This window comes from Corylus avellana, chromosome ca9, assembly GCF_901000735.1.
Source record: "Corylus avellana chromosome ca9, CavTom2PMs-1.0".
NCBI classification, from domain to species: Eukaryota; Viridiplantae; Streptophyta; class Magnoliopsida; order Fagales; family Betulaceae; genus Corylus; species Corylus avellana.
Window position 1 is genome coordinate 6,682,560 of NC_081549.1, and position 11,549 is coordinate 6,694,108.

Here is an 11,549-nt window from a genome sequence, read left to right on the forward strand (position 1 = left end):
ACCAAGTCCTCCATCCGGTTTAGCAAAAATTCTAACTCCTCTGCCATCTCCTCCATCTCAGCCATCTTTCCATACACTTCCAACCCCACTAAATCTATTTACCTTGGCCTACCTATTCTGCTGAGAAACTCGAAAATAGGTGCTTTCAATTATATCCTTGATAAGGTGTTAAGTAGGATGGAGGGCTGGAGAGTCAAAACCCTTTCCCAAGCAGACAGATTGGTTCTCATAAAATCAGTTGCTGCTACCATTCCCTCTTATGCAATGAGTACCTTCTTGCTTCCCTCTTTCTTCTGCTCTCAGCTGGATAGAAGTTTCAAAAACTTTTGGTGGGGTTTCCCTCCTACAAAGTCCAGAAATCTATCTCTAAAATCATGGAATTCTTTATGCCTCCCTAAAGACTTGGGAGGATTGAGAATCAGGAAGATGAGAGAGGTTAATTTAGCCCTTGTTTCAAAGCTTGGTTGGAAGCTCCTATGCAATGCAAACACGATGTGGGTGGCCCAGCTTTGAGGTAAGTATCTTTACTCTAACTCTCTCCTCACCCCCTCATCCCTTTCTTCTTCCTCTTGACTGTGGAAAGGCATCACAAATTCCATCTCTGTCATTTCAAAAGATGCCTATCTCAAAATTCACAGACAATCCTCTCTCCCCATCTAGAGCTCCTCTTGGATCCCCACTCTGTCTTCTTATATCCCCATTCCCGCTCCTCATCTGGTTCAACCTCTCCCTAATCTTTTGATCATTGACCTCTTTTCCTACACCCTTAATTCCTCTGAAGCATCTTGGAACATGCCCTTGTTAAATTACCTTTTTGATTCCTCTAGTGCTAGGGAGATACAGAAAATCAGGATTTCTCATTCTTCTTCTGAAGATTACATATGGACTCCTTCCTCCTCTGGTCTGTTCACTTCTAAGTCTGCTTACAAGCTCATAACTACCCCTAAGATCTCCACAGCCTCCTCTCCTTTAACCCCCACCCAATGGAAAGCCCTATGGAAGCATAGGCTGATGGATAGACTAAAATTATTCATTTGGAAAGTTGCTTGAGACATTGTCCCCTCCAAAACTAGGATCAATGTTGTGTTTCCCATTCCTCAAGCAGACTTAATCTGCCCCTTATGCAAAGTGGAAGAGGACTCACTTCATCACCTCTTTTTCAGATGCTTTTTGGCTAGAATTTCTTGGAGATCTTCCCATTGGCCTCTTGATTCTATGAAATGGTCAGCTCTTACTTTGCCTAATTGGATCATCAGAATTCTATCTCCTAACAAATCTTTTGGTATCCCTTTAGTTGACACTCATCTTTTTCAAATTTTTGCTACTGTGCTGTGTGATACTCTTTGGTTTTCCAGGAATCAAGCTATCCACAGTGGAGTTTTCCCCAAAGCTTCTAATTTTGCTAACAAAATCATGAGGCTATCCTTAGATCACTATGCAGCTTGGAAAACCACTTCTCAACCTATGAGAGAAAGTTGGTCTCCCCCTCATCTAGGCAGTTTCAAGGTCAACTTTGACACTACTACTAGAGATCAATTTTCTATCCAAGCTGCTATATGCAGAGATTCTAATGGTTACATCACCAAGAGTTTGTATCAATTCAACCCCCCTTGTGAGCCCGCATATGGTGAAGCACAAGCAGCCCTACTGGCTGCAATACTGGCTAACTCTTTAAAGCTAGGAAAATTTGTATTAGAAGGAGTTTCTGCCATTGTTATTTCCTCTTTACAACAACCTTCCACTGTTTTGGATTGGCAAATAGATGGTTTAATTTATGATGTTTTATCTCTTCTTTCTTCCTCTTCTTAATGGGAGGCTAGGAAAATTAACAGAAGTGCTAACTTCTGCGCCCATTATGTGGCTTATTGGGCCGCTGCTAGAGTTTTCTCTGACTGTATTCCCACCTTTTTTTTCTCCTATTTCTCCCCCCCTTTCCATCCCCATCTGTAGTAGAAAAGATCCACCTCCCACCCTCCCCTCTTAGTGAGAGATGCGTTTTGTTGTCTGTTTGTTTGTTTTCTATGAAGCAGTTTGTTACCAAAAAAAAAAAAAAAAAAAGGCATTAAAGATAGCTCCTTGTTGCCTGGCCTATTATTTTGTTTAAATATATAAAAAAAAAAAAAAAAAAGATAGCTCCTCTTATCTCCCTGCTAGATGTTTAGTATTTTCTTAGTGTTAAGTAAATATTATTTTCTAAAAATTAAGTGAAAAATAAGGAAAATTTGTTTATTTTTTTGTTTTTAAATAATATTTATTTAGGATTAGAAGAACACCATGAGAACACCTAGCATTTCCTTTACTAATCGGTGCTAGCATTTGTTAAGTTTTTCATATTTAAGAAATTGTCCATATTTAGGATGATCCTGACAATTAAAATATTTCCTTCTTTTTGAAGCTTTGCAATTTGTATTCACAATTAGAAGTGAAGACATTGTATCCAAGAGTTAGCTCAATTAGTGTGAACCACGCCTCATAAAGCGAAGGTTACTCGTTCGAATCTTCCTTCCCTTATGTGGACATGTTAAAAAAAAAAAAGTGAAGACATTTAATGCAATCCCATATGGTATTAAATCACATCGTGAATAACTACAATTAATTTGCAAAAATTTTAATATTTTCATGCTTTCTTTTGTGCATTAAAAAAAAAAAAAAAAAACTCGTGATGCATGCCGAACGGTTAGAATTTGCCTAGACCAAATACCACATGTTCATGTAAAGCCACAGATCTCTCAACAATTTGATGTAACAAAGTTGAAAACATTCTAATAATAATATATACCATTTGAATTTAGTCATATAGAACTCAATTAGTTGACACATCTAAAAGGACTAAGTTTAGGGTACAAAGTTACTTTTTGATTTCCTATGAAAATATATTTCACAATAACTTTTATTATCTTTCCTTATACTATTAAAATATTATTTATTTACAAAATACAAATTCTCTACCTACCTTCACTTTTTTTCACAAAATCCCAACACAATCCCTAATTAAAAAAAAAAATGAAAGATGAGAGAAGAAAGAGAAATATTTATATTAAAATAATGTATAGTTCTCTACACATTGGAAAACAGTGTACCAACCCTTGAGGGTTGATTAAATGTACCAACCCTTGGTGGGGAGAGAGTGGACAGTGGGAGTGACTATGTGCGATGTAATGCAGAAGATTGTTACCATGAGTTTTGTCCTGATTCATTAATAAAAGTGACTTCTTTTTCTAAAAAAAAAAAAAAAATGTAAGGAATCTATTGTGAGTAGGTTTTTGTGATTTTTTTGAAATTTTCCTTAAACATAAAGAAATAAATGACATACAATATATCTACTGCTAGTACTCTAACAAATTACAAAATACCAATACAAGTAGATGGTAGTACCATATTTGGCCAATTCAGGGAGATACAAGGAGCTATCTTCAATGCCAAAATCAAAGACACCAACTTAATACCAGAATAATTCATCGGGTAATTCTAGGTGGACTACTTGTGTCCCACTAATAATGATGTGGCTATTAAAATCACTCTTGATCAAAATTCAATAATGATCAATTACAAACCCAATGATGATTTTAATTACCACATCATTCTTAGTATGACACAAGTATGACACAAGTAGGCTACCTAAAATTACTCGACAAATTATTCTAGTATTAAGTTGGTGTAATAAACTGATATGGTAGCTACTAAATGGTGGACAAGGATCCTCTCCAGTTCAAAATGAACTGGAGAGGATCCAGTTGATGGCTAGGATCTCTCTTTAGAGATCCTAAGGCCATCAACCCGCCACGTGACGTATTAAAAAAATAATATTATTTTATTATTTTACTTTTAAAAATAAATTAAAAACAAAATAATAAAAATTAAAAACAAATATAAACAAAAAAGAAGGGTGGCGGTGTGCACAAAACCCCTCCTTTATGCACTAACCACAGTCAAGTTATTCTCAAAATGAAATAGGATTGCGGAGGAATAATCATGTGAGTGTACACGTGGCTATCATCATCTTGGAGTTGGGATCCATTGCTGTCAAAGAAATATATGCAGCAAATTCTGTAATGCAACATCCTCTGCGTGGGCTGAAATGGAGTAAGGAAAATGCAAAATAATTTTGTCTCATCTTGCTGCCACCTGTTCTTTTAAGGCCTGAAGATGCGGTTGAGAATTTGAGGGAAGAGGCACTGCATAAAAACAAAACAAAGACAGAGAAAGGAAAACTAAAAGAGAAGGCTTGCAGCCCTCTTCATGGGCTTCATGGATAGATTTTGGGAAATATGCCTCAGCCACCGATGCCATTTGCTCCTGATTTTTGTGCAGATTTGGCTTTGGCAGTATCCTCCCCTGTTACAATTGCTGAAGACAGTTTATCTCCAGCAACTTCTGTGGCTGCTCCCCCGATGAATTCTCGTCGTTTTTTCAGGGTTAGGAGAGGAAGACGTCGTATTTTTAATGATGCCGTGTATGATCATGAGGCGGTCTCTTTACCGTCTCAAGTCCCTGTTATTTCAACTCCTATGTACTTGGAGAGTTTGGAGGAGTGCCCGGTGAGGCCTCCTCCCCATGCATGAAGATTTTAGCTTGGAATTGCAGAGGGTTATCCCATGCCTCTACAATTCGTAGCTTAAGGGGTAAGATTCGAAAACATTCTCCAGATATCCTTTTTTTGTCTGAAACAAAAACTCATACTTCACATGCTATTGTGGTTCTGAATAGCTTAGGCTTGTTTTTTGATGTCGCATGCTCCTCCCTCTGGCTCTAAAGGAGGGTTTTTGTTAGCATGGCGTCATGGTGTGGATTTAGAATGTATTTCGACTTCTGTTAATACAATAAATGCTTGGTGCTACTATGATCCTCCTAACAAACCTTGGCTACTTTCTTGTATTTATGGTCCTCCTGAAAAAAAAAAAAAAAAAAAAATCTGGTTTTTGGGAATCTATGTTGGATGTGGGTAAGGATTATTTTGGGCCTTGGTTGTGTATTGGTGATTTTAATATGATTTTCTCACAATCCGAAAAATATGGTGGTAGACCTTTTGCCTGTTCCTCTAATGATACTTTTCATAATTTTCTGGATTCCTATGGTATGGTTGACCTAGGATTCTCTGGCAATCCTTTTACCTGGTCTAATAAACGAAAAGAGCATCATCTTATCAAAGAACGTTTGGATCGAGGAATAGCTAATTCTCAATGGATTCATTTGTTCTCTCATTTTTCTGTGCAACATCTTCCTGCACAAATTTCTGATCATAACCCTATCATTTTGGATACATCTCCTTCGGACCTCTCTCTCCCTCGGGCTTTTCGATTTGAAGAATTTTGGACCTATGATCCATCATGTGGTTCAGTTATCTTCAATGCTTGGATTATTCATTTCAATGGCTCATCTTCCTTTATCTTATCCAAGAAACTCAAAGCTACCAAAGCAGCTCTAAAAAACTGGAACATCAATCATTTTGGAAATATTCAAAAACAGATATCATCTTCTCTTTGTCAGCTTGATATTATCCAGCAGTCTCTGCCTTCTACTTTCTCTTTTGATCAAGAAGTTTTGCTTCAAAAACATTTGGATGATCTTCTTCTTCAGGAATAATCTCTGTGGAGAAATAAATCCAGAGAAATTTGGCTTACTTGTAAAGATTTGAACACGAAGTTCTTCCATACTTCTACTATCATCAAAAGAAGGAGAAATGCGATTGATTTTCTATAGCTCCCTTCGGGGGAGTGGATCTCAGAGAGACAAGATATTGGTAATTGTTTTACCTCTCATTTCAAGAATTTATTTTCCTCTTCTGGCCCTAATTTAGATGAAGATCTTCTGTCCCTTTTTGACAACTGCATCACTCATGAGGAAAATGATTCCATTTGTGCCATTCCTTCGGAACAAGAAATATTCTCTGTGTTATCTAGCATTGGCTCTACTAAAGCTCCAGGTCCGAATGGATTCACAGCCCTTTTTTATAAGAAATACTAGAGTATTGTCAAAAATGTGGTTCTTTCAAGTATTTGGGATTTATTTGGGAAAAATCATCTTCTGAAAGAGCAAAATCACACTTTTATTGCTCTTATTCCCAAACAACTGGGTGCTTCTTCTGTGCATCAATTTAGACCCATCAGCCTGTGCAATATCATCTACAAGATTATCTCGAAAATTCTGGCAAATAGATTCAAATGTTTGCTTCATCACTTTATATCTCCTTATCAATCTGTTTTTGTTCCCTCCAGGAATATTCAAGATAATTCTATTTTGGCTCATGAGCTTTTTAACACTATCAACTCCAAGAAAGGCTGAGGAGGTCTAATGGCTATCAAAATTGATATGGAAAAGGCTTTTGATCGAATGGAATGGAGTTTTATTCTAGCTATCTTATCTAAGCTTGGGTTTCATGCAACTTGGATTAACTGGATTAAGATTTGTATTACTTCTCCTTCATTTTCTATTCTCATCAATGGAAGTCCTTTTGGTCTTTTTAGACCTGCTAGAGGTCTTCGTCAAGGGGATCCCTTATCACCATTTCTCTTTATTCTGGGTACTAAAGTTTTATCTCGTCTTCTGATCTGTCAAGAATCTCATAATCTTCTGAGAGGTATCAAAATTGCTCGAAATTGCTCTCCCATTTCTCATTTTTTATTTGCGGATGATCTTATTCTTTTTGCAAGAGCAACTTCCTCAGAGGCGATAATTCTCAAATCTTGTCTAGATAAATACTGCCAATGGTCTGGTCAAGCAATTAACATTTCAAAATCCTTTGTTCATTTCAGTAAAAATATGGCATCTTCTGCTATTAATAGTATAAGTGGTATTTTTCCCTACAAGAGAGCCTCGATTTCTTCCAAATATCTCGGATTACCATTTTTCTTTGGCAATTCTAAAGCTGCAGCCTTTAAAGATATCTTGGAGAAAGTTTCATGTAAAATTGAGGGTTGGCGTGTGAAAACTTTGTCCCAAGCTGGTTGCACTGTGCTCATTAAATCTGTTGCTTCTTCTATTCCCTCTTATGCCATGAGTTCTTTTCTGTTGCCAATTTCTTTAAGCTCTTCTCTGGACAGAATTTTTTAAAAATTTTGGTGGGGTTTCCCTAAGGATAAATCCAAAAATCTCTCTCTGAAATCTTGGAGCTCATTTTGTTTGCCAAAAGAAGCTGGAGGCCTTGGCTTTCTTCGAATGCATGAATTCAATTTATCTCTTGTTGTCAAGCTGGGCTGGAAACTTCTGTCAAATGCTGATTGTCTTTGGGTCAAACAACTTCAGAAAAAATATATCAAATATGGGAATTTTTTGTCATCTCCAAATCCTTCTTCAGCATCCTGGCTTTGGAAAGGTATCCAGAAAATTAAACCATTTATCTCAGTTGGGGCTTGCTTAAAGGTCTCTCGGACATCTTCCTCTCCTATTTGGTCCTCAAACTGGGTTCCTTCAATTCCCTCTTTCAAGCCTATGCCAAAATTCCCTTCCAACCGAAATTTCCATTCTCTCTAAATAAGGGATTTAATCGATCCCATTCTTAGTAGTTGGAAGGCTCCATCCATTCATGCTTTGTTTGATCCTATATCAGCTCAAGAGATTCTCAAAATTTGCATCTCTTCAGATCTTGAGCCTTCTTATCTATGGACTCCCTCTACATCTGGGCGCTTCTCTACTTCTTCGGCCTTTAAATTCATTACTGACACAATCTCCAATGTCTCTCCATCTTATGGCTCTTCTCAGTTCTAGAAATCTCTATGGAAATTAAATCTCAATGATAGGCTTAGGTTATTTTTGTGGAAAATTGCCTGGAATATTCTTCCAACTAAGGAGTGTATTGGTCAATTGTTTCCTTCTATTAATGATTTCTCTTGCCCTCTCTGCAAAGTGGCAGATGATTCCATGAAACACTTGTTCTTTGAATGTATATTCGCTCGTGTAGTGTGGCGTCAATCCTTCTGGCCGTTGGATTCAACCGCTTTTAATTTCTCTTCTTTGTTGGAATGGATTCAAATTATTATTTCTCCGGGAGGTTCTCTTGGTATCCCTCTGGTGGATCACCATAAACTTCAAATTTTCGCCTCTGTGGCATGTGACATTCTATGGTTTTACAGAAATAAAGCTTTTCATGATGGAGCCTCTTTTGATGCTCGTAGTGTGTCTGCGCATATTAATAAAATTTCTCTCAAGCATTTCCAAGCTTGGAATACTTCATTACCAATCCCGGTTGAAAAATGGATTCCCCCCCCTCTCAATTGGATTAAGATTAATTTTGATACTGCTATTCGGGATTCTTTCACAACCCAGACAGCTGTTTGCCGCAATTCTGAAGGCAAGATTATTCATATGATTTCCAAGATTAGTCCCTCATGTACTCCTAATGTGGGGGAAGCTCTGGCAGCCCAGCTAGCTATCTCTCTTGCGACTACTTTTCTCCTTGATCGATTTATTCTTGAAGGCGACTCTGAAGTGGTGGTTCAATCTCTCCAACATCCAAATTCCATTTTTGATTGGAGGGTCTCTCCAATTATTATCGGCTCCTTAGAAACTATTCCTATTATTTCCTCCTGGAAAGCTAGGAAAATTAATAGAAGTGCAAACTTCTGTGCCTATTCAGTGGCACGTTGGGCCGCAGCCAGATCTCACTCTGGCAGCATTCCCTTTTCCTCTACTCCTTTCCCTTCTTCCCTCTAGCTAGTGGGAAGGATCCTCCCCTTTCTGTTGTCTCTTGTAGTTTGTTGTATTGTTGTTTGGTTTCTTGCAATGTACTCATAAAAAAAAAATGTCTGGTTCTCCAACATTCATATCGTAAGGGAATACTTTATCAATGATTCACCAAGGCCTCAATCATGAAGTGTCAAATTGTCACCATACAAGACATTTGAAGAATGAAACGTCACATTGAAATCATAGGCAGATAAAATCGAATCAAACCCAAAATTTTGTCCACAAATTTTGTCACATCCAGCCAAATATTGATAAGAGAAAGTTGTACTACAACCTCACCTCAGTACATTGAACCTACAGAAAAAAGAAAACAAATTTTTTAAAAAAAAACTGAAACCACCGGTACATGTTGAGGAAAGAAAGGGACAGAAGAAAAGATGTTTATCTTACAATATAATCGGAACGTTAAACGAGTCGAGTTCGGACACTATACTCGTAACGGAGCGGAACCTAAATACGTTTACAAGTAGCTTTGTTTATTTACAGCTCGGGTACGGTATAATCAAAGTTGGGAGAGGATGCTAATCATGGATGGGCGTGGACTACAGACAGCCTCCAAAGGCTCAGCCTTTGCCAGAAGAAATCCCAAGCCTTGGCTCATGTCCACCAGCTTCTTTCCAACCCTTTCCCAATCAAAGCACTGAATGAGAGTACCCAATGCCAATGACATTGTCCGCATGGCCATGCCGGCGCCGGGGCACGCCCTCCTTCCCGTTCCGAACGGAACGAATTTGAACCTCTCTTTTTCTCCGTCGAACGCCTCAAATCTCTCCGGCTTGAACGTGTTGGGCTCCTCCCACACCTTGGGATCCCTATGAATGCCCCATGCATTCACCAACAAAATCGTCCCTCCTGGTATATGAAATCCCCCCAAAGTGCAGTCTTTTGAGGAGAAATGAGGCAACAAAAGTGGCACTACAGGATATAGTCTGAGTGCCTCATTGATGACACAGCGAAGATAGGGAAGCTTGGGAAGATCAAGGTCATTTAGCAAGCGCCCATGTCCAACTTGGTTGTCAATCTCAGCTCTAACCTTCTCCAATGCCTCTGGATGATTCAGAAGTAGTGACATTGCCCATTCCATGGTTGTTGATGTTGTATCTGTTCCCGCAACAAACATCATCTGAAACATATTAAATGCTCTAGTAACGTTAGAATAAATTTTGAGGTACAGTAAATGACTGAAATATGTTGGAATATTTGCTTACCTATAGGAGCTGTAATGAATTGAATATTTAGTAAATTGAGTGGTACGAATTACATAGTTACAGGAAACAAACACTCCTAGAATATTACACTAAATAGTATGGTTAAAAGTATCATGTAATTGCTGAGATCATGTGGGACTTTTCATGAGCATCCTGTTCTGCTACAGAGCTGGATAGTTACTTTGGGTTAAAAAAAAATGATGTTAAAAACACTGTGAAGACAAGACGTACAGAAAGTAATCAAAACCACCATTATTAAGCAAAAATGGGAAATATTTATATGATCACTTACCATTACGATGCTTTTTATGACATTATCTGAACAGAGTTCAGGTTCTGATTCATGAAGAGACAAAAGAGTTTCAATCAGAGTTCTCTTATTCAAGGAACTGGCTTTGTTTTGCTTAATCTCTCCTATCAAAAGCCTGAGGAATCTGTCTCTCTTCCTCTGCAGCATGATCATACTCTTCTCCAACCCTTTGTAACCAACCCACCTCAAAACTGGAAAGAAATCACATATATTAATTGACAAGTTTGCAGAGTAATTCTCCTTGAACTCCTTGAGATTTTGCTTTCCCAAATCCATGCTTGCCGCCGCCTCCTCTCCGACACACGGCTTGCCGGCAACCATTCTCATCATTATATTGAACATCAAAAGCGAGAACAAATACCTTAACTCCAACCTTTGGGGTCCTCTGTTTGAGGCTCTGTATATTTGGCGAAGAAGGGAGTGAACTTCTTCTTGTCGGACGACGGAAGACTTCTGGAGATTCATCTGAGAGAAGATCTCAACGGCCAAGATGCGCCGGAGGTTCCGCCACATGTGGCCATATGGGGCCCAGACGGGAGCAGTCGAGTTGTAAGTGAAATGATCCCCTGCCATTGTGCGGGGGCGATTTGCAAATATTATGTCATTCTTGGTGAAGCATTCTTCGACAAGGGATGGAGAAGGTAGTACGAGGATAGACCGGGAACCCAATTTAAGGTAAAGTATTGAACCGTACTGCAACGACAGGGTGTCCAGCGTTTGGTAGAGCGGTTGTTTAAGGAGCTGGGCATGGCCGATTATCGGCAGAGAAAATGGAGACGGTGGTAGTTTTTGGTTGTGGGAGTTTACAAGTTTGATGATGATGATGAAAAAAACAGAGAGGAAGAAAGCAAGGTAAGAGTAAAAGTTTTCCATGGCAAAGCACGCAGCAAAGAGATAATCCCATTGGCCATCACCTTTTGACTGTCATGTGAGGCAGAAAGAGCCAATCGAGCTTATCCAATCGTCATCCATGAAGTCAGATTGCTGTTTGTCGTTATACTCTTTCCCTGACCCTCCACATGCATGGAAAGCCATTAGTTTATTTTAATTTTAAGACAACTATTCATTGTCAAACGTTTTTGGGGAAACTTTAGAAAACCCCCTGAAGTTCCAGCCGATTTGAAATACTCTCCCTGAATTTCTAAAACTCTCATTTAAGCCCCCTAAACTTTCATTTTCTCTCACTTTGAACCCCTTTAACATTAAACTATGTCGTTTTGAATGTTTTATACTCATTTTACCCTTCCCCAAAACTACGTCGTTTTGTGTCCTAAAATTATCCAGCCTAAAACGACGTCGTTTTAGGCATTAATTTTTATTTTTTTAAAAAAAGAAAAAATTTAAAAATT

The 11,549-nt window shown here is 38.4% G+C and overlaps 1 protein-coding gene across 2 annotated transcripts; it reads right to left on the reverse strand.

The window, feature by feature from the left end:
• Positions 1 to 8,873: 8,873 nt before the first annotated feature.
• On the reverse strand, positions 8,874 to 11,095 carry LOC132192042 (cytochrome P450 81C13-like). 2 transcript variants are annotated; one of them, XR_009441316.1, is made up of 3 exons: positions 10,183 to 11,095; positions 9,073 to 9,805; positions 8,874 to 8,976 (listed from the first exon to the last, which is right to left on the reverse strand). XR_009441316.1 is itself a non-coding variant. In XM_059607230.1 (2 exons), the coding sequence occupies exons 1-2, from the start codon at positions 11,071 to 11,073 to the stop codon at positions 9,185 to 9,187; spliced, it is 1,512 nt and encodes a 503-aa protein (XP_059463213.1). In that variant the 5' UTR covers positions 11,074 to 11,095; the 3' UTR covers positions 8,874 to 9,184. The 2 variants fall into 2 exon arrangements, 1 of the variants encoding a protein (XP_059463213.1); XM_059607230.1 differs by having other exon boundaries at positions 8,874 to 9,805.
• Positions 11,096 to 11,549: the final 454 nt, after the last annotated feature.